The sequence below is a fragment of the Oryzias latipes genome, chromosome 19 (genome assembly GCF_053564925.1).
Source record: "Oryzias latipes strain Hd-rR chromosome 19, Olatipes_Hd-rR_3.1".
In the NCBI taxonomy this organism is placed as follows: domain Eukaryota; kingdom Metazoa; phylum Chordata; class Actinopteri; order Beloniformes; family Adrianichthyidae; genus Oryzias; species Oryzias latipes.
In genome coordinates this window covers 1203072-1227587 of record NC_136255.1, presented here as the reverse complement: position 1 = coordinate 1227587, position 24516 = coordinate 1203072, and the positions used below count along the sequence as shown (strand labels likewise).

The 24516-nt window shown below is 47.9% G+C and overlaps 1 protein-coding gene across 1 annotated transcript; it reads right to left on the bottom strand.

Moving 5' to 3' along the window:
* Positions 1–1317: 1317 nt before the first annotated feature.
* rab3gap1 (RAB3 GTPase activating protein subunit 1) lies at positions 1318–18975 on the bottom strand. The gene is made up of 24 exons (XM_004080742.5): positions 18878–18975; positions 18744–18799; positions 17559–17637; positions 17347–17479; positions 17131–17209; positions 16754–16873; positions 15991–16156; positions 14504–14603; positions 14327–14408; positions 14021–14089; positions 11831–11904; positions 10824–10916; positions 10575–10747; positions 9936–10037; positions 8618–8790; positions 8373–8427; positions 7627–7932; positions 7412–7549; positions 6527–6754; positions 6107–6203; positions 5433–5536; positions 4905–5017; positions 1848–1950; positions 1318–1634 (listed from the first exon to the last, which is right to left on the bottom strand). The coding sequence occupies exons 1-24, from the start codon at positions 18899–18901 to the stop codon at positions 1428–1430; spliced, it is 2874 nt and encodes a 957-aa protein (XP_004080790.1). The 5' UTR covers positions 18902–18975; the 3' UTR covers positions 1318–1427.
* Between the last annotated feature and the right edge of the window lie 5541 nt (positions 18976–24516).

Here is a 24516-nt window from a genome sequence, read left to right as displayed (position 1 = left end):
CTTCGTGTAAATGTGCCAGAAAAATGAATGAAGCATTTGGGGCTTCGAAACCACACAGAACAGCGGCATCTGGTGGCAGACAGGACATAAATCATCTACTCCACTAAGTTCCTTGCCCTTGTAACACTTCAGTGTGGAAATAAAACAAAGACAATGTTTGAAGATTTGTGAGAAGTGCTTGTGTTACATTGTGAATGCCATGTATAAAGTGAGAATGAGTGATTGTGAACCAGGGTCTAACATGACTGGGTGGGATACATGTTATAGATCTTTATTTAAAAACAGAATTTTCTCCACTGTGCTGGGCTTCAGCCTGTTTCGTCTTTGGCTGACGATTTCGCCAGCCTTGGAGAAGATCCTCTCACAAGGCACAGATGAAGCTGGTGTGCATAAAAACTTCATTGCCAGCTTGTAGAGATGTGGGTATAAAACCTTGTGGGTAACCCAGTATCTCAGTGGGTCCTGAGTCCTTGGGATGTGAGGTTCGTTTAAGTACCTAGAAGGACATTAATAGCCTATTGTCATGCACCAGTCTAAAATGAGCAGAAGTTATGATGAGGATTCTAATCTTTACTGTACCTCTAAACCTCCACTGTTGCACTGGCAGTTGTGCTGGTCACCTGCTGTTGAACCCCCACATGCCTGTCCAGCAGGGCCCAGAGACCACCATCTTCCTGCTGACTTGAAGGACCTTCTCTAGGTGGCGACTGTGGCTGTGCCTCTGGAAGTAGCGCCTGCATTGTTGCAGCACACTCTTTAGTGAGTCGCTCTATGGCCGTGTGGGCAGAGCCTTGGCTGCAGAACCCCAGCTCTTTAAACCTTGGGTCCAACAAGGTTGCCATTGACAGAGCAGTGACCTTCTCCAGAGCTGAAAACCTCTCATGGAGATTGTTCTTCAAGTTAGTGGCCAGTTTTTCACCAAGGAAGGAGAGCAAAAGATGCTTATGCTTCTGGGAATATGTTCTGTTCTGTTGTTTCCCGTGTATCGTAAGAATCAACGTCATGGTGCTGGTGCGTTGCTGATTTAGTTGATTTAGCAGGTTGTAGCTTCTCAAATCCGGATCCATGCAGTTTCTCCCGATGAGTGTGGAAACTCAAAAACATAACATTCATCCTCCAGATTCTCCGCTGGCTTCCCATGTTCCACAAATACCTACCATCTCTGCCTCCACAGAACTACACAAAAAGGTGATGGATGCTTCTCGTCTGCTGCTGCCGGACCTGAATGTAACATGAACGCTTGATGGTTTGACCTCCTCGTGGAGGCGGAGCTCTGAGACTACAGATCAGACATTGGGACAGTGAGACACAGCAGCGTTTGAGTGGTGGGTCTGCAGCCAGCTTTTATTTAAGAGCAGTTTTCTAGAGGAATGTGTTCAGCCAGGGTTCCCCCCGACAGACCGAGGGTGCTGCGGCTCATCAAGGCATCAGAAGAAGGATGTGTCTGAGGAGAAGGCCCCCGCCAGCCGGAACTCCTCCCTCATCAGCACGCAGAAGAGCCTCTGAGGCAGCGACCGGGAGTACGGCGCCGGCCGAGGGACGCACGTGCGCAGAAGGATCTCTCGGCCCGCTGGGGGTGGGAAATCCTTTTTGTCCCCTCCCACATCCTCGTCTGGCAAAGGGAGGAGCGCTGCCTGAAGGATCAGAGGTCAAAGGTCAAACGCAGCAGGACAAAGCAGTCAGGAACCAGAGTGTGAAGCTCATGAAATTAGAGCAGCTTAGGGAAGAAACACCTTTACATTAAAAGTTCACATCCCAACGCCCCTAAATATTACAAAGGCTGGACAACATCAGCACCAACCACCAGGGGGGTGGGCGGACACTCTGAGAAGGGTGGGGTTGCGTACCTGCTGTGCATTGACAAAAAGCCTGTGAATGATGCGGCCGGCTGGTCCCTGTCCAGCTCCGGTCACCTCCACCTCAGGCTCCTCCAGCAGGGAGCTCACAAACCTTTAAGACACAGGAGTTCTCATGAAGGTTCTGGAACCGCTAGTTAAAGAGGCAGACAGGGATGTAAAAGCACGTCATGCTGTTTCCACAGCAACATCGCTCACTCGACAACATACTCTAGAGGCCCAGCCTTCTTTCAGTTGAATCGATGGGATTTTAATGGCAGGAACGCTTCACATCGGTCAGTTTGAATTCTGGGAGCTGGAAGATAAACTCTGGACTCTCACAGTCAGGCTCCATCCCCACAGTCAGGCTCCACCCTCACAGCAAGGCTCCACCCACACAGCCAGGCTCCACCCACACAGCCAGGCTCCACCCACACAGCCAGGCTCCACCCTCACAGCAGGGCTCCACCCACACAGCAGGGCTCCACCCACACAGCAGGGCTCCACCCTCACAGCAAGGCCCCACCCTCACAGTCAGGCTCCACCCTCACAGCCAGGCCCCACCCTCACAGCCATTCCATCCTCACAGTCAGGCCCCACCCTCACAGCCAGGCTCCACCCACACAGCCAGGCTCCACCCTCACAGCCAGGCTCCACCCTCACAGCCAGGCTCCACCCACACAGCCAGGCTCCACCCTCACAGTCAGGCCCCACCCTCACAGCCAGGCTCCACCCTCACAGCCAGGCTCCACCCTCACAGCCAGGCTCCACCCTCACAGCCAGGCTCCACCCACACAGCCAGGCTCCACCCTCACAGCCAGGCTCCACCCTCACAGTCATGCTCCACCCTCACAGCCAGGCTCCACCCTCACAGCAAGGCCCCACCCTCACAGCAAGGCCCCACCCTCACAGCAAGGCTCCACCCACTAAGCCAGGCTCCACCCTCACAGTCAGGCTCCACCCTCACGGCCAGGCTCCACCCTCACGGCAAGGCTCCACTCTCCCGGCAAGCCTCCACCCACTAAGCCAGGCTCCACCCTCACAGTCAGGCTCCACCCTCACAGCCAGGCCCCACCCTCACAGCCAGGCTCCACCCACACAGCCAGGCTCCACCCTCACAGCCAGGCTCCACCCACACAGCCAGGCTCCACCCTCACAGCCAGGCTCCACCCTCACAGTCAGGCTCCACCCTCACAGTCATGCTCCACCCTTACAGCCAGGCTCCACCCTCACAGTCAGGCTCCACCCTCACAGTCATGCTCCACCCTCACAGCCAGGCTCCACCCTCACAGCAAGGCCCCACCCTCACAGCAAGGCTCCACCCACTAAGCCAGGCTCCACCCTCACAGCCAGGCTCCACCCTCACAGCCAGGCTCCACCCACACAGCCAGGCTCCACCCTCACAGCAGGGCTCCACCCACACAGCCAGGCTCCACCATCACAGCCAGGCTCCACCCTCACAGCAAGGCTCCACCATCACAGCAAGGCTCCACCCTCACAGCCAGGCTCCACCATCACAGCAAAGCTCCACCCACACAGCCAGGCTCCACCCTCACAGCCAGGCCCCACCCACACAGCCAGGCTCCACCCTCACAGTCAGGCTCCACCCTCACAGCAAGGCTCCACCCTCACAGCAAGGCCCCACCCTCACAGTCAGACCCCACCCTCACAGCCAGGCTCCACCATCACAGCCAGGCTCCACCATCACGGCAAGGCTCCACCCTCACGGCAAGGCTCCACTCTCACGGCAAGGCTCCACCCTCACAGCAAGGCTCCACCCACACAGCCAGGCTCCACCCTCACAGCCAGGCTCCACCCTCACAGTCAGGCTCCACCCTCACAGCCAGGCTCCACCCTCACAGCCAGGCTCCACCCTCACAGTCAGGCTCCACCCTCACAGCCAGGCTCCACCCTCACAGCCAGGCTCCACCCTCACAGTCAGGCTCCACCCTCACAGCCAGGCTCCACCATCACAGCAAGGCTCCACCGACACAGCCAGGCTCCACCCTCACAGCCAGGCTCCACCCTCACAGCCAGGCTCCACCCTCACAGCCAGGCTCCACCATCACAGCAAGGCTCCACCCTCACAGCCAGGCTCCACCATCACAGCAAAGCTCCACCCACACAGCCAGGCTCCACCCTCACAGCCAGGCCCCACCCACACAGCCAGGCTCCACCCTCACAGTCAGGCTCCACCCTCACAGCAAGGCCCCACCCTCACAGCAAGGCCCCACCCTCACAGTCAGACCCCACCCTCACAGCCAGGCTCCACCATCACAGCCAGGCTCCACCATCACGGCAAGGCTCCACCCTCACGGCAAGGCTCCACTCTCACGGCAAGGCTCCACCCTCACGGCAAGGCTCCACCCACACAGCCAGGCTCCACCCTCACAGCCAGGCTCCACCCTCACAGTCAGGCTCCACCCTCACAGCCAGGCTCCACCCTCACAGCCAGGCTCCACCCTCACAGTCAGGCTCCACCCTCACAGCCAGGCTCCACCCTCACAGCCAGGCTCCACCCTCACAGCCAGGCTCCACCCTCACAGTCAGGCTCCACCCTCACAGCCAGGCTCCACCATCACAGCAAGGCTCCACCATCACAGCAAGGCTCCACCGACACAGCCAGGCTCCACCCTCACAGCCAGGCTCCACCCACACAGCCAGGCTCCACCCTCACAGCCAGGCTCCACCCTCACAGTCAGGCTCCACCCTCACAGCCAGGCTCCACCCACACAGCCAGGCTCCACCCTCACAGCCAGGCTCCACCCTCACAGCCAGGCTCCACCATCACAGCAAGGCTCCACCATCACAGCAAGGCTCCACCGACACAGCCAGGCTCCACCCTCACAGCCAGGCTCCACCCACACAGCCAGGCTCCACCCTCACAGCCAGGCTCCACCCTCACAGTCAGGCTCCACCCTCACAGCCAGGCTCCACCCACACAGCCAGGCTCCACCCTCACAGCCAGGCCCCACCCTCACAGTCAGGCTCCACCCTCACAGCCAGGCTCCACCCTCAAAGTCAGGCTCCACCTCCACACTCAGGCTCCACCCCCTAAGTCAGACTCACTTCTTGAGCTCGGTGGCCTCGCTCTGGTCTTCATTGTTGAAGGTGAACTTGGCCTTCAGCGATCGAGCCTGAGCGATGGCCGTTTCCATTCCTGCCAGTTGCTTCACAAACTCCTGCAGGCAGACAGACTAGTTCAGGAAAAAATAACCCTAACCCATTTCATCATAGAAAGTCATTTCATCAAATATTTCAAAAACTGTGGGAAAAAAACAGAACTGAAAAGAAGAAGCTTCAATAATGATCAACTTATCAAATCAGAGAATTTATCCGCAGTTTGTAAAACTCTGAGGTGAATTTCTAACGAACTCCTGCTACTCTGCAGAAACTTCGTTTCTGTATCTAGGCTAAAAACTGCATATTTCTTGTTAAAAAGCTACAGGAAACACAAAATTGGATACCAAAAGATGTCAGAGTGGGACTTGAATAAAAAGCAGTTTTGTGGCTGTTAAGCATTTAGAATGAAAATGAAGCTGATGAGTGAAGATCCATCCATGATGAGGAAACGCCGCTGGACTCACTGTCACTAACCTCAAACCTCTTGTAGTCTAGGTTGGTGGAGTGCAGCAGCTTGTTGACCTGACTGGCAGCTTGTTGAATGCTTTTCCTCACGGCTGGAACATTCTCTGCTGCCTCTGAGGCCCAGGAACAAATATGGAGGAATGATGATTAAAACAAAAGAAGGAAATGTAAAAAAGAAACGTTTGAACTCTGGATCAGACGTTCAAACTTGAAGAGATCTAGAGGAAAGGTGGTATTTTAAAGGTTCTTTGAAGGCTTGTGCCTCTAGTTTTCTCCTCCTGTTATAGCTCTTTTTATTGGGTTTCATTTGGTTTCAGTGCAGGTTGGCGGGGGCTTCTCCTGGTTCCTCGTCCTGAGGTTCTCAGTCACAGCTGCCAGACATCGTCCGTCTCCAGTCCTCAGGGTGGGTGCGTCCCCCATGTTTCCCATCATGCAGTTCTTTTCTCTCTTACAGACCTCTCGCCCACAACAGGTGGCGATTTTTAGTTCCTAAATCTTGACGATACCACCGGGTTTGTGTGAGTTTTTCCTACTGCCAATTCTACATTCAGCAGAACAGATTCTGTTTCTCTTATTTCCAAAAAAACGGGATTTCCTCTCGTGCAGCAGCATCTCTCCATTGATGACGATACGCTGTGGTCAGAACCTGACAGCAGGGCTGGTCTATGAAGAAGAAGTCTCACCCTCCTGCTTCAGTTTGAGCAGAGCAGCGTGGATCACACAGGAGAAGAGATGACAAGCCACATCTCCTGGTTTCTGCATTGCAAAATAGTGCAGGACCTGAAAAAAACAGAACAAAGATGGATCTAAAGCCCATCAGCTGCTCTTCTTCAGTTCAGAAAAAGAGAAAGACTTAAAAAAATCCCTGTAAGTGCAGAACATCAAAGCGATGTTGTTCTGCACAATGCACAAGCCTGAATATTGATGTCTGTTTCCCGCCTTGTTGTCATTGTTGATGATTATTGTGAGGAATCATTAAAGTGATGAATCTTTTCTCATATATGAGTATCATTCATCCTCATTGATAAATAACAAACTGAACAAAAGTGTTATTTCAGGGGGGCCTTTCAAGCAGGTCTGAGGAGCCCTGACCATGAAGGTACCTTCTCTGCCTCCTTGGTGTCATCGAACAGTCTTTTCTGGCGGCGAGCGGGTGTCACTCTGGCAGTCTCCCACGCCTCCACCCACATGTTGCCAGCGATCTTCATCCTGGTGCTAAGCTCTCCTCTGGTGACCTTGTTGCCCTTCTCATCCACCACCTCCTCCATGACGTAGTCTCTGGGTGAGTACCAGCGCACAAAGTCCTCCAGGACGCAGCCGGGGTTCGCTGCCTGCAAAGATCAGAAAAAAAAGCTTTTTTTAAAAGACTTTGAATGTGAAACCTTAAGAAAGTCCACAGAAGCTGCCTCCATCAAGCTACATACACACTGGGCTTTCTTGAACGCGGTTTGAGCTCATGGTGTTCACACTGGGCAAGCAGGGAGGGGCTTCTTCCTCTTTTTCTGCTCTTTACCAGAGCATGTTTGCGTCACTGTGGGGAGTTTCACTGCATCCCTATCTAACCTCAGTCTATGACTCATCCAAGTTGCACCTGGTTGAACGCAGAGCCCGAAAACGGTCGGAAAATACTTGCCTAGCTATGCGTAAACGGGAGAGTTTTGAACACAGAGGCCTGAACGCGTCTTTACATAGACTTCCTATTGGACGGGGCCTCCTGAACGCGCGTTGGCGAGGGCGGTGTGAACGTAGCGTTACACTTTGTTTCCTATACATGTCGATCACAGCAAACACTTCCAAAATCTTTCTGTTCCTTTACTAATGATATCTGTGCTTATATTTTAGAGATAATAATGAATCTATAGCATTAAATATTTGTGAAGACCTGTCAGAAACAGTGACTTCATTGCAGAACATGCTGCAGGAGTAACCCGCAGGCGCCTGCAGGTTACTCCGTGTTCACGTGAACGCCACGTCCTGCTGGGTCGTACCTTGAAGGACTCCATGTCTGAGAGCAGACAGGCGCTCTGCATGCGAGCGCGCAGGTGCGTCCCTTCGGCCGTTGTTCCCAGTTTGGCCAAAACCTCAGACTGCTCCTCCAGTTGATCCTCCGTCATGGGGGCGGGCTCCTGACAGCCAATCAGAAGTCAGTGTGTCTCTGCCCACAGTTCTGGGACTGAACTCAGCAGAAAAGGGTGGGGGGTACCTGCGTGACGGGGACGTAGAGCGGCTCTGAGGAGTGCAGTAGCGTCAGGTTGTTGTAGGGGTGGAGCCGGCCCTCCGCTCTGCTCGCCCCATTCTGCCCCGCCTCCGTCTGGGGACCGTCCTCCCCCTGCTCACTCAGACATTCATAGAACTCCTCCTCGCTGTCGCTCCAGGACTCCCACGACTTTCCCTGACTCGTTTCTTTGGCGCTGAGCTCAGACTCCGCCTCCTTGCTCTGCTTGGTGGCCTCCTGAGCTTTGCGAGCTTCGTCTCTGGCCCTCCTCCTCTCTATGCAGCAGTTCAGCATCTGTCCAGTGACCACAAGGAGTGAATGGATGTTCAGGTTACAGGGGATCAAAAAAGCGGCATATGCCACAAAGATCAACATCTCAGAGGGTTTGGAGGTTAACAAATCTGAGAAACTGACTGAACTCCGTGAGCTCCGTCTTTCGTCTGTCTTTAGATTTTCTCCAATGTTTAAGCAGTTTTATAGTATTTTCAACAACTAAATAAAGTTTCACCATCAAAAATCCAAACTCCAAATGTTTCCACCAGATCAGAAACAAACTGGTTTTGGATTCATGGCTTTTTGCTGATATTGTGCAAAAAGAACTTTAGATAAATCAGACACAGAACTCTATATTTTTTTAACAAAACATTTTTCAAAAGGTTTATTGAGAAGCTTTTAAATTGCCAGCTGTCAGGTAGCTTCAACGGATTTCCTTCTCACAAAGACATTTTTCTTACCTGCAGCTTCTGATGCAGAAGACAGCAGCGAAGGTCAGGAGGTCCAGCCTCTAAGCTGCAAGAAAGTCCACATTCCTTATTTCATGGAGGCAGAAAGCAACAAACAGCAGCGATTCATCTGGTTTTCCTCTTTTCTGCCATCTCTTCTGTCCTGTTTAGCCTCAAGTTGGATAAATGTAATTATCAAAAGAAGTAAATGAGCGAGGAAAGCTGACGCCTCTGTGAAGCTCCGTTGTGCTACAAACCCATAAACGAGGCAGGTGTTCTCCCAGCGGTACCGCAGCTCCAACACAAACTCCTGCCACAGGTGAGCCACGCCCGCAAGGCCGCCGTAGCTGTAGTTGACTAGAAAGACGCACAACGCCAGGCGGTAGGTGAGGCTGTCAGGGGGGGCCGACTTCAGCTGCAGGAACAGGCTCTGAGGAGGGAGCAGAGACATAAACGATGCCCCCGTGAGGGCAACAGGCAGGACAGAGGGCAGGAAAAGGTTTGTCTTTAAACCCTTCAACACAAAACGGTAGTAAACATTCATTTGTCCAGTTTAAATAAATCCTAATAGGGAACACGAATCAGTAACCAATTCAGACAAAAATACCATAAAACGTTCAAATCAGACACAAATCACTTCTTTGGGGAGTTTCTCATCAAGTACTTGAAGAGATTTACCATTTCGGATTGTTTGGACATTGCAACAAACCTTAAGGCGCCTAAATCCTGCTTTTCTTAAGCCTCTCAGAGTAAACTAGAACCGTAAATAGGATCCTACATGACCTTTGGCATACTAGAGAACACATTCTTTTAGTAGATATTTGTTCTTTTTGCAGCTCATTTTCCTACCCGGAAGTAAGACAATCTGACTCCGAGGCTCCGCCTTTCGCTCCTTGTGGGTGCCGCCCATTTCATGATGTCAACCTCGGCAGCGTTTCTGCGTTTGTCCCACGAAAACAAACAACATCCGAACTTTTGCAAAGATGCGTATTGTGGAGCCGTCCAAAACCCACAGGCTCCGTGGGTGTGAGTGTTAGCCTGGGGGGCGTGCCGAGGGGCCGTGCGGAGGGGGCAGTTCCCCCACCTTCGTTTTCGTGGGCTGCTGCTCAGAGGGCAGATTTTTAGAGGAATACTCAGAAATCCATGAGCACATCCAAACACCGCTTTGGATTGTTTTATGTGAGGAATGATGACACTTTAAAGCTCAATATATTGATTTTACACGACATAGGTGCTTTAAATATTTCACTACAGCAGTATCAAATCTGAGTAAGGTCTCCCTTCATGCTGTGCTCCTTCAACAGAACATATTTCTGTCTTAGGCCAGATGTTATGTAATTTCCGTAGCTGACCGGCGACTATTGATGGCGTCATTGAGGGTCGTCTGAATTTTTGAGGACACTTTCCATAACTCTCTGCTTGGAGGGCTAAATGTAGGGGTAGGTGGGGGAAGAACTCTGACTCTGCCTCGCTTAACGGTCACATTTTTTTAAATAGCTTGTCGGCTCCTTCCTCCTCGTCTGGTCTCCAACTTCCCTTTGGTCGTTACAGAGAGAGAAAGGAGGTCAAACTCACCTCCTCGGCGCTCCACTCCTTCTCTGCCGTCTTGGAGTTCAGACTCGCAGCTTTGTCCTTCAGACTGTCGGATTTCTCCACAGCAGCATCTGGGAACAGAAACTGAGGACAGGAACAGACTTAGACGGCCAGAAGAGAAGAGAATCCTTCAGGAAGCTGCTGTGATTTTCACATCAAAGGGGTTTCTGCAGAGATCAAAGAAGATTTGAAATGAACCCATCCAATCAAAGTCAGATTTTAATTCCATGTCTCATTTTTCTGTTGATTTCATTTCTGCTCGTTAGTTGATTCTTTTGGATTTAGTGATTATTTGATCCACAGATTTGTTTTCAGCCTCAGAAACACAAAACCAGTTCAGATTTGATCAGAAGGCCCCCCCCCTTCAGCTGCCTAAACAATCAGTCCTGCCCCCTAAAGCCTCTAAATTGTGGGCGGAGTCTTTGCAAACAGCATTGCAAATAAAAAATTAAAGCTTTAAATAAATAAAAATGAGTATTATTAAAAATGCGTATCCGATCATTTGTAATGGCCTTCCACTCTGCTGTTCTCATTTGCCACCCTACATAACTCCCATATCAAATGTTCTAGCTCGGCCCACCGCTCAGATGGAGGGAACGCCTCCACCTTTGTCAAACTCACCAGAAGAATGGAGTTCAGGATCTCATTGCTGAGCGGCGACTCGTGGATGTGGCGGCGGCGGTGGATGCGTTTGCGTGCGCTGTGCACCATGCTGGACACGGACAGTCTGCTGATGGGCACGGCCGCCGCCGGCTCCGTCAGCTTGGACAGAGCGGAGCTGATGTCGCCCGTCTCTGCGGGGGACAACCACGCATCAAACACCACGCCGGAGCTCTCGAGACGAGCAGCGGCGTGAAGCAGGAAACCCACCTCTCCCCTCTTCGTCTGTCAGGCCTATGCCCAGAACATCCTCCACAGACTCCTTCCTGCAGCACAGCCTGAAGAACTCAGTCAGGTATTCTCCTGCAGGAGGAAAGAAACAGCATCAGGGAAGCTCTTCACCCACAGTTCAACTGATCCCCCGTCCTTCAAATTTACTCTCTTCATGACAGAAATGTTCAAACCATTTACCGATACTGCGTCTGAGAACTGCTGGTGTTTCAGCAGGAAGAACCCGCTGGCTCCAAAAAGCCTAAATTCCATAGCCTCCCATTGAGAGGTAAATAGCCATTATTCAGTAACTATTCAGTATTCGCCACACGTCTTCATTTCGGTGCGTCCCTAGTCTTGATGGATCTAATCAACAGCCTTAAAACCATCAAAGATTGTAACTTCAAGGAATTGATGAATGTATAACTGAAGGAGAATGACTGAAGACCATAAACCACATGAATAAAAAACGTTTCTGCGCTGGTGGGTCTATTTTATTCTTTCTATTCAAGGAAGATGTCAGCATTCGAGTCGTGTCTCCATCACTTGGACGAACTTTTTTCACCAGAAAATGAAGTGGAGTTTTAGTGTGTGGCAGTGCTGAAAGTCTGAGAGAATCGAAAGGTTCAGGCGACGTAACTTCAAGCATCAGTCCAACCAAAGCAGACTCTCCTTCTTCCATGATCAAGATGAGGAAGGTCAAACGCAGCAGCTTGGCAGGTGTGGTTCCTCTGTTTACCCCTAAGGGTTTCTTTAAATAAACCTTAAGACATGAAAGTATGACAGCATGAGGTACAAACTAAGACGAATGAAAAGCTGAGCACCTAAACGTCTCCTTGTTCCAGTTTGCAAAGGTCTAAACTGCTGCAATAATCTTCCACTTCCGAGTGAAACGACTGCAGACAAATGTTTGCCTGGAGCTTTTTAGATCAGAATCTGCCCCAACAAGACGGCCTCAAACCTCCGCCCCTGAAAAAGCACCAAGGAAACCCCGCGCTCCTGCTTACCCAGCAAACACTGCGGGTTCTCCGCCATCCGCACTCGTACAGACCAGTGAGGAGCCTGGAGCGGGTCCAGGTCACTGTTGGACACAAAGCGGAGACACCAAACTGAAGAAAACTCATATAATACAAACAAACTGGAAATCTAGATTGACTCATTCAAAGAACAGAAGCACCAACATCTGCTTTATTCCCCACTAAACATGCAGAGCAGGGGTCTGCAGCCTTTCACAATAAAAGAGCCATTTGGCTCAGTTTGTTACAAACCAAAACCCGGTGAGAGCCACACAGTCCACCGAAAGAAAAAAAAAGTTCTTATAAAGTTGCCTCATCCAAAACTAACTGAAAAACTGCAACATTGGGTGCTATATCCGCTTCTGATCTGGTTGAAAAAATATAATTCAGGGTTTTAAAACACTTTTTTATGTTTCTGTGGCCTTTAGGACATTTCTGTATAAAACTGTTTTAAAATTTAACAATTGAAGTTAAACTGTGATGCTTTTTCTATACAAAGTTTATGTTCTTTGAATGTTAAAGCAGCACATGCATGTTTGTTTCAAAGTAAAAGAGGCCCAAATACGTGTGTTAAATAAGATAAGATCCTCCTGCTGCAGCAGAAGAGCCAAACATGATATTTTCTATTTTTAGGACTTTTGCTGTGGCTTCAACTGACGAGTTAAAAACAGAAATGACTAAACTAACTCAAACAAATTCCCCAAAACAATATTATCAATTGAAATTGTTTTTTTCCTTCAAAGCCAACACAATAGAGGGCGAAAAGAGCCACAAGGTGCAGACGGACCCCTGATGCAGAGTTTACTGCACAAACTGATAACAGGACAGTCCACAAAAACAAAAGACACAATTCTTGGTGTAGAACTTGATATCTGACAAATGGTAGCTCATTGTTTCTTCCCAGCCTTGATTTAATTCACCAAATGACATCAGCTTAACAGCTCAGGCTAAGTCTGAGGTCCTTCTCTACTCTATTGTGCTTTTTTTTCATTTTGCAGAGCTGTCCAAATCTACAATTCCAAAACCGAGTGCCCTTTAAATTTCCCAGAAGTCCCTGCAAAACCTCGATGTGCATCGATGCTCACTGGACTGGCGGATATAGACCACAATGCATTGCTTTGTAACAATTGTTGTGGGGGAAAAAGTATTTTAATTACATTTTTTGTTAACCGTCATCGTTTTCCTCATCAGAACACAGCATTGATAGTCTTCATAAATGTTCACACTTATTGGGTTTTTACGTCGTGAAATCAGTGACGTCATATTTAGGTTAAGAACAAAAAAGCAGTGAAAATGTCTGAATTGCTTTTAAAATCCGGGGCACTAGATGTTTTTTTAGTGTTTAGGGAGAAGGGAGGGAATTCAAACAGCCTCAGAGTTCAAATGTTTTTCTTACTATCGATGAATTACACTAAATCATAAACAAAGAAATAACTGATTAGGCATTTTTATGATGTTCAACCACAAACTACTGCAGCTTCTGCAGAAATAAAGTCCAGAAAAAGGTTCAAGCCGTATTTTTTCTGCTAGAAATTTGCTGTTTTTTCCTCTGAACTCAGATACAAATATCAGCACATCATCAAAACCTTAAATGAGGATAAAAGGTTTAGAAAATCAGAAACGGAAAATGTTATAAACCAATGGAGGCAGAGTCAGAGCAAACTCCACAGAGCTGTGCTAGAGTCCAGAGCCCCCCCACACTCACCCCACATGTCAACCCTCTGGGATTCAATCAATTGGTTTATCATTTAATTAAAGGGCCTCTAGCATCTAATCCATTTTTTTAGCATTTTTCAAAGACCCCCTTTAAAAAAAAAATGTTTTTGTGCTGCACAACTTCTCTGGAGTGATTTCCCTGCAGTGCAACAATCCTTTGTGCTATCCTATGGGGTCCAGATGACCCCCCCCCCCTTCCATTGAGGTGTTCTTCCTACCATGACAAAGGTGGATAAAGGTGGAAAGATTTCATGTAATCCATGGACACCAGTGAAGATCACAAATCATTGAAGAAAAAAGGTTCAGAGCACTGTCTAGTGGGTCTAGATGACCCACCTCCCAATGGTAAAGTGCCTTGCAGGCATGTTAACATTGGGAGTGGGGTCATCTGGACCCCACAAGACAGCACAAGGGTTGATAAATGTGATCCAATCCAACAGACACACACCTGCTGAGCCCTCTCACCTGTACACATCGTTGTCCACGACGATGCCCTCTGTCACGTGAGGCCAGGTGGCAGCAAGGTGAAGCTCACTTCAAGAAGACAACACAACTCACACAATTACACACAAGAAATCACATCATCATCACATCCGTGAAGGTTTCTCAGCTGGATGATTTGCACCTTTGCTCTGTACTGTAAGTCTGGCCTCCATGCATGACAAAAAAAACAAGGCTTGTTGGTTGTCAGTAGAACAGTTTGGCCCCGCCCACACTACTGCTGTTGCTCCAGCTGATGGTGTTCATGGGGGTTTGCTAAAAGGAACCTACCTGATGGATTCCTCACAGGCTCCAAACGGAAGCTTCCCAATTTCAACTCCTCCAACCTCGCCACCGAGGAGCGCGTCAAAGTCTGCAAGAAGCGGCTCCAGTCATGTGCCGTTCAGCCTTGACTTCTCTGGACGCTTTAGTCTGCTTTTCAGGAATGAAAGCTATTTTTCTGCCTACCTGGAGGCTGCTGGGGCCAAGAATACTGCTGCCAGTCCTGCAGGACGTATGTAAAACGAATGGCGATGTCCACTGGAGGTAAAGGGAGCATGTTACAGCCCTGACACAAGACACAAACACAGACATGATCAAGTCAGTAGGGACTGCTAGTGTTAAAAACTGGGCTTCAATTCACCCCCCAGAAAATGCTGCAGACTGAGGTCCGTGTTCAGGTAATAAAACTTCCTCCCATTATCCTCCAAGTCCGTGTTGTTAGGAGACAGACGGACGGGAGGCTTTAGCTCAGCAGATGTTAGCAGAGGAGGAGGAGCAAGGACAGATCCATGCAGGAGCTCCTCTGAAGCTACAAAGCACACATTTCCATGTTTGACTCACAGAATGGGATTCTTTTGGTCCTTATCTGAATATATTGCATGACAGGTGAAGATGGAGGCCACCTTGACTCCCACAACCTCCTGTAGCTTCTGCTGACTTGTGGGTTTACTCTGTGGCCCAATGAAACGGCTTTATTCTTACTTCTGTGTGTTTTTCTGACTTTTCTCATCTATATCTTTCCTTATCTGTGTTGATGCCTCAGTCACAGCTACAGTCTGTCTGCGACGTGGCCCGTATAAAATATCAAGCTTATAGACTGCTCAGTTGCTCACCTGTAGAGTGAAAATGTCCACACACAGGTCGTAGTGAAGACGTCAACAGCACGTAAAGGTAAAGAAGGGGGAAGTAGGTGAGACGCAGGCGTGTCGTACGCATTTCTTTTTTTATCCCCTCCCTATAATCATGCAAACTGGACAAGTTAGTGCTGTTCACATGAGAGGCGTGTGGCGTGTTAAAAAGTAGGTAATGAGACAGTGGAAGTGTGGTTTTGTGTAGACATCCTTCGGTTAATAAGGCATCCTCTGCACACCGCTGAGTGAGGGGTCAGTCCTCACACCTCACTGAAGACTGATAGAGTGTGGGGTAAGGACAGCGTACAAAAGCATCACCCGTGGATCATAAGTGCGTGTAGCCTGACAGATACGTCATGATACATTTACCACGAGCATGTCTATCGTCTGTATCTTCTATTACCAATGAGTCTCAAGGGAACTGCAGGAAACACCTGTGCTCCCTTTAAGCTAAAGCCCTTCCTCTCTATGACCAACAACAACCCCAAAACCCACCACCCTTTAGGGGTCAATCCTATCCAATGACTATTGCGTAAGTCTTTATTTACAAGTGGGTCAGGATGTCAATCACATCCTCTACTATGGGTGGATGATGCAACTAATACCTGTGTGGGAAACGGGGGCTTCACCCAAGTTTCACTGCAGGAATAAAATGTTCTTCACCTTTATTCTCACATATACAGACATTTTTCCTTCATTTCCAGAATTTTTGTGAGCACATTAACGCGCCTCTGGGCTTTCCAGCAGGAGTGTTGGTGAAGGTTCATCTCTATTAAAGGATGAGGAGACGGTTTCCTCTGACAAGAAGAGCTTTCAACTCACTATCTTAGACTTAAAGATGTCCAGCAGCCCGGACAGGTGGTTGTACTGGCTGGGTACTCTTCGCAGGTGGACGATCTCAAAGTCTGTACGAACTCCTGGTCCTTGGCACTCCCCGGCATAGATGCGCCTCCACTTCTGCTGGATCTGGACAAACACCGGGACCTGACTGAATCCAAGCACACAGTGGGAGGAGATGTGAGCCCAAAGGTCTGTGTTCAGGACAAAGAAACTCAATAAATTCTAAGGAAACTTCTTAAGACAACTTTTTGGTTTAGTGACTTTGTAGCCGTCAGTAGCTGCAGCAACAGACGCAGCTACTGATGCAGACGCAGCTACTGTTGCAGACGCAGCTGAAGATGCAGATACTGATGCAGCTACTGTTGCAGATGCAGCTACTGTTGCAGACGCAGCTGAAAATGCAGCTACTGTTGCAGACGCAGCTACTGTTGCAGATGCAGCTACTGTTGCAGACGCATCTGAAGATGCGGTTACTGTTGCAGACGCAGCTGAAGATGCAGCTACTGTTGCAGACGCAGCTACTGTTGCAGACGCAGCTGAAAATGCAGCTACTGTTGCAGACGCAGCTACTGTTGAAGACGCAGCTGAAGATGCAGCTACTGATGCAGCTACTGATGCAGCCACGAACACAGCTTTGTTATAAGATCACCTCAGACTAACGCATTCTATTCAAGAAATGATCAGCAGATCTGACACTGAGTGTGTGTGTCTGACACACAGTGTGTGTGCTGTAGTGGGCGCTCACCAGCCACTGTTTGACAGGGATATGGAGACGGAGCTGAGGAGCAGGTTGCACTTGGACTCGCTGATGATGGCCTCGCTGTTGGTTGCAGGGGTGATGACCACAAACTCCTGCAGGCCATACCTGCCCCCACAAACACAGACAGGAAATGAACAGGAGCACCCCCAACCCAATGGGCGTTAGTACAAAGGTGAAGACCCTCTCTGATGTGTTTGTGCCCACTCCAGGATCTGGGAGGCATTTTTCAAAATCTCAAACTATTTTCAAAGGTTCCTTTCCAATTGAAACTCCAGAGCTAACAAAGCGTCTCTATCGGGTCTCCCCGATACGCCTGCAGATGTGTTTCAGGTTTGAAAGAGTCATGGCTGCATGAAACTCACCATCTGACCAAGCAGTGAGCTCGTGGAGGGAAGTCATTCTGCATGCAAAGGAGGTCCTGCATGGCTGCAGGTAATGCATCTGCACCCAGAAAAACATGTCACATCAAAAAGTGAAGCCAACAGAGTCAACATAAATTAGACAGAGAGGAACTCCTTTCAGACTCAAAACGACAGACCAGAGCTGCAGGCTGTACATCTGAAGGTAAACACCTGTACCTTCTGCCTGCTTGTCCTGCTCCTCATTATTCTTCGACTCTTTTTTCAGAAGGTAGTGTGTAATTAGGAACTTGAAGTCGGCGAAGTGGATCTCCTTGGACTCCTCTTCCCATGAGCCCGTGGTGAAATCCCCCTGCAGTCACCCAAACGCACCACTGTGAGTGACGGCGCAGAGAGCCCAAAGACCCCAACCCCACGGGAGACCAGATCACCTTCTGTGGAGCGGACCTGTCCACGGAGCTGTCAGTCAGCTTCCAGTCGTTCAGCACTTCTTCAACTCTGGACACAAACCTGAAGGAAAGAGTCTCATCAGTGCTGCCCACTTAAATACACACCACACACACACACACCACACACACACCACACACACACACAGGGACTGGACTTCAATCACTTCATTCACTCATCAAACTTAAATCCTCCATTCCTGCTGGAGAAATGACTTCCTGCTTGATGAGCTTCTTTGATTCCTTAAAGAATTGTGTGAGTACTGTATGTACGCAGTACTGTATGTACGCAGTACTGCAAAAAAAGTACTTTTGTGATCAGGAGTAATTACACTTTCAAGAATACTGCATCATTTTCTATCTACTTTGTCCATTTTTCTTCTTTTTTTAATGTATTCATTGATAGAATTAATCTGAAATGGTTTTAATGTTTCTGTTTTGTAATTTTTTATGGCAATATTCGATTATTTTTATAATACTTGAAAAAAATCAAATCATGTTAAAATATTTTCTTCAAAAAAATGTTTGTATTTAATTTTTGTCAACATTGTATATATAATAATAATACATTTTATTTGTATAGCACTCTATACTCTGTATAGTACTCTATAAAGGTACAGTCATGCCCAAACATTCTCAAAACGTTTGGCCATGACTGTACCTTTATAGAACATTACAGACTAATGTTTGCTGAGGGGGGCAGACAACACAGCTCACAGCTTTAATATAATAATATAGTTACAACGTTAACTACATTTGTTTGTGTTTTTTTGATGGAAATCCTTTTATTTTGAAGTCTTGGAAAAACGTCCTTAACTGGAGGTGGGCTGACAGTCAGGGAATTCCATTTTTCTCATGATATTTAATACCACATGTTTTCTGAAGCCGTTTGAACTGTAATAATGTGTGCATGAAGGTGTGACGTCATTTCGATTTAGAACAGTCAGTTAAACTGAAGAGAAAAGTTGTTGCCGGAAGAGAATGATTAGCGTCATGACGTCATTCGCTGCTTACGTTGCAGTCAGAATAGGACCAAGATCGACAACAAACACAGGAATTATAAGGAAGAAGCATTATTAGAAAAAGAATGCACTTAATGGGGTGAAGTTACGCATGCATGGTTGTGGCCACAGAGCGGCGTTTCTTTCTGACGTCACCACGGCCGCTTACCGTTCCCACTCGGACGCGGTGGTGAAGTCGGTGATCTCAAACACGTCAGCCTCGTGCTGGAACACAGAAAGTACGTTACCCACGCGCCTCTGACACCTGTATGACGTCACTTTGATAACAAACCATCAACCCACATCGCTGTCAGCCGCCATCACCATGACCGCCGCGGATGTTGTTGATGCTCTTCTTCTTCCTCTTCGCTCTGTCGGACGGAGAAAAACCCAGCGCCTCTCTAGCGCCCCCTACAGGGTGGATTAAATATTAAACACACTTTTTTTTTCAGACTCAGATGTGGTCCATAGAAAAAGATACAAATACAGTATACATAATAAAAAGTAAAAAGATGTAAATTAAAAAGAGTATAATCGCTGTATCCAGTGTTTCCTCAGGGCAGAAGTGTAGCGGCATGAGCTTCTTTTGGGATCAGTCAGAGACATGATGATTGAGTTCTTAGATTTGTCCAGGCGTTCCATAAGGCCGTATGTTTACTGTAAAGATGTTTACTATGTTTACTATAAAGATGAGAAGATAAATGAAAGCAAATAATGTAATCTTTTTGATATTATGATTGCTCCTAATCATCTTCTTCTTTCTCTTTCGGCTTTTCCCATCAGGGGTCGCCACAGCGAATCATCCTTTTCCACCTCACTCTATCATGAACATCTTCTACCCTAACATTAGCCAACTTCATGTCCTCTGTTAAGACATCCATGTATCTCCTCTTTGGCCGTCCTCTTGTCCTCCTGCCAGGCAGCTCCATCTCCAACATCCTTCTACCAATAAATCCACTATCCCTCCTCTGAACATGTCCAAACCATCTCAGTCTGGCTTCTCTGACTTTGTCGCTAACACAGGCAACATGAGCCGTCCCTCTGATGTACTCGTTCCTTATCCTGTCTAACCTGGTCACTCCTAAGGAGAACCTCAACATCTTCATCTCCGCTACCTCCATCTCAGCCTCTTGTCTCTGTCTCACTGCTACCGTCTCTAACCCATAGAGCAGAGCTGGTCTCACCACTGTCTTGTACACCTTTCCTTTGAGTCTTGCTGACACTCTTCTGTCACACAACACTCCTGACACTTTCCTCCACCCGCTCCAACCTGCCTGCACTCGCCTCTTCACCTCTTTTCCACACTCCCCATCACACTGAACTGTTGACCCCATGTACTTAAACTCCTGCACCTTCTTCACCTCAGCCCCCTGTAACCTAACGCTTCTACCTTGATCCCTCTCGTTCAGACACATGTATTCTGTCTTACTACGACTGACCTTCATGCCTCTTCTTTCCAGAGCAAACCTCCACCTCTCTAGCTGTTCCTCCACCTGCTCTCTACTCTCACTGCAAATTACAATGTCATCCGCAAACATCATTGTCCAGGGAGATTCCTGTCTTACCTCGTCTGTCAGCCTGTCCATCAGCATAGCAAACAAAAAAGGACTCAAAGCTGATCCTTGGTGTAGTCCCACCTCCACCTTGAACTCCTCTGTCTGACCTACAGCACATCTCACCACCGTCATACTTCTCTCATACATGTCCTGAACTACTCTGACATACTTCTCTGCCACTCCAGACGACCTCATACAGTACCACAGCTCCTCCCTCGGCACCCTGTCATACGCCTTCTCTAAATCTACGAACACACAATGCAGCTCCTTCTGACCATCTCTGTACTTTTCCATCAACATTCTCAAAGCAAAAATGGCATCAGTGGTGCTCTTACGGGGCATGAAACCATACTGCTGCTCACAGATCTCCACCTTCTTCCTAAGCCTGGCTTCCACTACTCTTTCCCACAGCTTCATTGTGTGGCTCATCAACTTTATTCCTCTATAGTTGCTGCAGTTCTGCGTGTCACCCTTGTTCTTAAAGATCGGGACCAGAACGCTTCTCCTCCATCCCTCAGGCATCTTCTCACTCTCTAGAATCCTATTGAACAACCTTGTTAGAAATTCCACTGCTGTCTCTCCTAAGCACTTCCATACCTCCACAGGTACGTCATCAGGACCAACGGCCTTTCCGCTCTTCATCCTTTTCAGAGCCTTCCTAACCTCATCCTTTCCAATCTCTGCTACTTCCTGCTCCACAACAACCACATCTTCCTCCCTTCTTTCCCTGTCATTTTCTAAGTTCATCAGCTCCTCAAAATACTCCTTCCATCTTTTCTGTACACTCTCCTGGGTTGTTAGCACCTTTCCATCTCTGTCCTTAATCACCCTTATCTGTAGCACGTCCTTCCCATCTCTGTCTCTCTGTCTGGCTAGCCTGTACAAGTCCTTCTCTCCTTCCTTTGTGTCTAACCTGTCATATAGCTCATCGTAAGCTTTCTGTTTGGCCTTTGCCACCTCTCTCTTCACTCTACGCTGCGCTTCCTTGTACTCCTGTCTACCTTCCTCAGTCCTTTCTACATCCCACTTCCTTTTAGCCAACCTCTTCCTCTGGACGCATTCCTGTACTTCCTCATTCCACCACCAAGTGTCTTTACCGTCTTTCCTCTTTCCAGATGACACACCTAGCACCTTCCTACCTGTTTCCCTGATAACCTCTGCTGTAGTTTCCCAGTCATCTGGAAGCTCATCCTGACCACCCAGGACCTGCCTCAACTTCTGCCTAAATTCCTCACAAGTTTCTTCATTCTGTAGCTTCCACCACTTGGTCTTCTTTTCTGTTTTCCCTCTCTTCTTCTTCCTGACCTCCAGAGTCATCTTACACACCACCATGCGGTGCTGTTTGGCTACACTCTCTCCTACCACCACTTTGCAGTCATTAACCTCTCTCAAATGACCTCGTCTACATAGGATGTAGTCCACCTGAGTACTCCTACCTCCACTTCTGTATGTCACTCTATGTTCCTCTTTCTTCTGGAAGTAAGTGTTGACTACAGCCATTTCCATCCTCTTCACAAAGTCCACCACCATCTGTCCCTCCAGATTCCTTTCCTTCACACCAAACCTGCCCATCACCTCCTCATCACCTCTGTTGCCCTCACCAACATGCCCATTAAAGTCTGCTCCAATAACAACTCTCTCTCCTCTGGGAAAACTCTCTATGACCTCATCCAACTCACTCCAGAATCTCTCCTTCACTTCTAACTCACAGCCAACCTGTGGCGCATACCCACTGACTACATTCACCATCACCCCTTCAATTTCTAACTTTAGGCTCATCATCCTGTCTGAGACTCTTTTCACCTCTAGAACACTGTTTACAAACTCCCCCTTCAGAATCACACCTACCCCGTTTCTCTTCCTATCAACACCATGATAGAACAGTTTGTATCCTCCTCCAATACTACGTGCCTTGCTGCCCTTCCACCTTGTCTCCTGCACACACAGTACATCTACCTTCCTTCTCTCCATCATGTCTGCCAGCTCTCTGCCTTTCCCTGTCATTGTACCAACGTTAAGAGTCCCTATTCTCAAACCTATGTTCCTGCCTTTTCCCTTCTCTCTCTGGCCACGGGCCCTTCTGCCTCCCCTCTTTCTTCCACCAACAGTAGTCAAATTTCCACCGACACCCTGTAGGTTAACAGCATCGGTGGCGGTCGTTGTTAACCCGGGCCTCGACCGATCCGGTATGTCTAAAGTGTTGTGGATGATTCGCATGGTTATTTTGGCAATTTTTTACGCCGGATGCCCTTCCTGACGCAACCCTCTCTATTTATCCGGGCTTGGGACCGGCACAGAGGCAACTGGCTTGCAACCCCTGTGGCTAGATGATTGCTCCTAATCATAAATAGACATATCGATTGTCAAATATTTGCTTGAAATGGAGTGGGAACATGTAAACTTATTTATTTCCACCCCTATTATGTTTAACTTTTTTTGTGACCCTTAGTAGTCCGAGGCCTTTTAGTGCATTTTAATTTTAATTTTACAATTTGTTAAAATAATTTATCTCTAAAACATTTCTTGCCATGCTTTATATCGATCTTTTTAGCACAACCCCAGCGTCTTCTTTTTTATTTTTAATAGAAATGTTGATTATAATACACCCTAATTTAAATTATCTGAAAATACAATTAAATTCAAATTTTAAACAAAAACCCTAACCCTATACTCATGTGGGGGGGGGGGGGGGGTCTGCATCATTCCTACATCACTGTAAACACCCAATGTGATTGACAAACTAACCACTGAGGTCACTGAGGGTTTATATCATTTTTATATAGTTTCCAGTTCTCAACATCATTTTAAAGTTCAAATGTTTTTGGTCCAAATGCAAATTATTTATCAAACAACCAAGATGAACTGCTTATTGATTATCACAAGTGGATATTATTACATAAATCATTTTTATTCACCTGAAAACGCAGAATCAGGCAAACAAATAATCTTTTATAATTGATGTTGGAAAAAAAAAATGTTAGATTTCTGGAAACAACGAGATTCTCTTTTCACATTTTCTATGACTATTGTGCAAAATAAAATAAAAAGGATCTGACACAAGTCGTTTTGCTGCTGGATTCATTGACCGTTTCATTTTTGTGTTTTGAACAGAAAAACAACAATAAAACTTGACCAATAGTTAATAACATTGTTTTTTGAACAAGGTCCTGTGTGCTTCACGTCAGATTCGTCTTCTGCAACCAGAACCATCCAGAACTTCCACAAGGTCGTCCCAGTCTTCTGCAGAGATGTCTCGTGTCTCCATCAAAATGTTGCGTTCTTGTCTGCACACAAACTACAGGAAACGAGAGGGAAAGTCTGTGTACACGACCAAAAAGCACTTGTTCAATCAAGGGAAGCGCACGTTTGTTTAGGAAGTCCCAACAATCCAGGAAACCTTTCAAAAGAATTTGGGGAGTTTTCTTGGAGGAATAGGAAAATAAGAGATTCTTAGATCAATGCGTCCACTTTCCTTCCCATGTGAACATGAGATGGGCACAAATGTCCATAACCAGGTCAGACACAACGTCTCTCCCATCTTTCATCCCTGTCATAATTCTACGAACAAAGTCAGATTTCCCTTTTTCTTTATTCTCCTGAATTGTTTCACTAAATTGTTTTACCTGAAGTGTTCACTTTCTGTGGTGGGGATGGAGGGTATAATATTCTACGTGGGTTTACACCAGGCAGACACTCCTTCAACGTTTGGCTTTTGAGATACAGAGGGTTAGCAACAAATATACAAACACAACCTTCTGTACGTTTACACCACCTGCTTTAACCCTTGTGCATGGACACCAGTGAAGACCAAAAATCATTGAAGAAAAAAGGTTCAGCGCACTGTCTTGTGGGGTCTAGATGACCCCAGACCCAACGTTAACGTGCCCTGGAGAGATAACACATCAATGTAAGGGTGGGGTCACACTACAAGATAGGACAAGGGTCAGCTCAGTTCTTGTGAAGCGTTGCTTCTCTGGATAACAAAAATAATAGATTGTTTTAAATAAAATTATTAGGAGAGGTTGCTAGCTCCAAAGAACCCATGGTGGGATGCCTGCGATGGACCAACGGGCGGGTAGAATTCGTCCAGACCAAAGGCTCCCCCTGGTGGACACATGGCGCACTACCTGGTGGACAGCTGACTGCAGTGAAGGGCATAAGGGTTTTTCTGAGCAGGTCAGGGAAAACAGCAGCAGCTCCCCAACACCAGCAACGATGGGAAGGTGATTAAAATAAACCCTCCCTGACAAATGATTGGACGTTGGAGCAGATGGAAGCAGCAGGCTGACAGGGAACAACAAAGTGGGCGGAGCAGCCCCCAGATCCTGGTAAAACAGGTCACAGCAATGCCAAAGAGAATGATACAGAAAATGAGGGCCAGCAAGT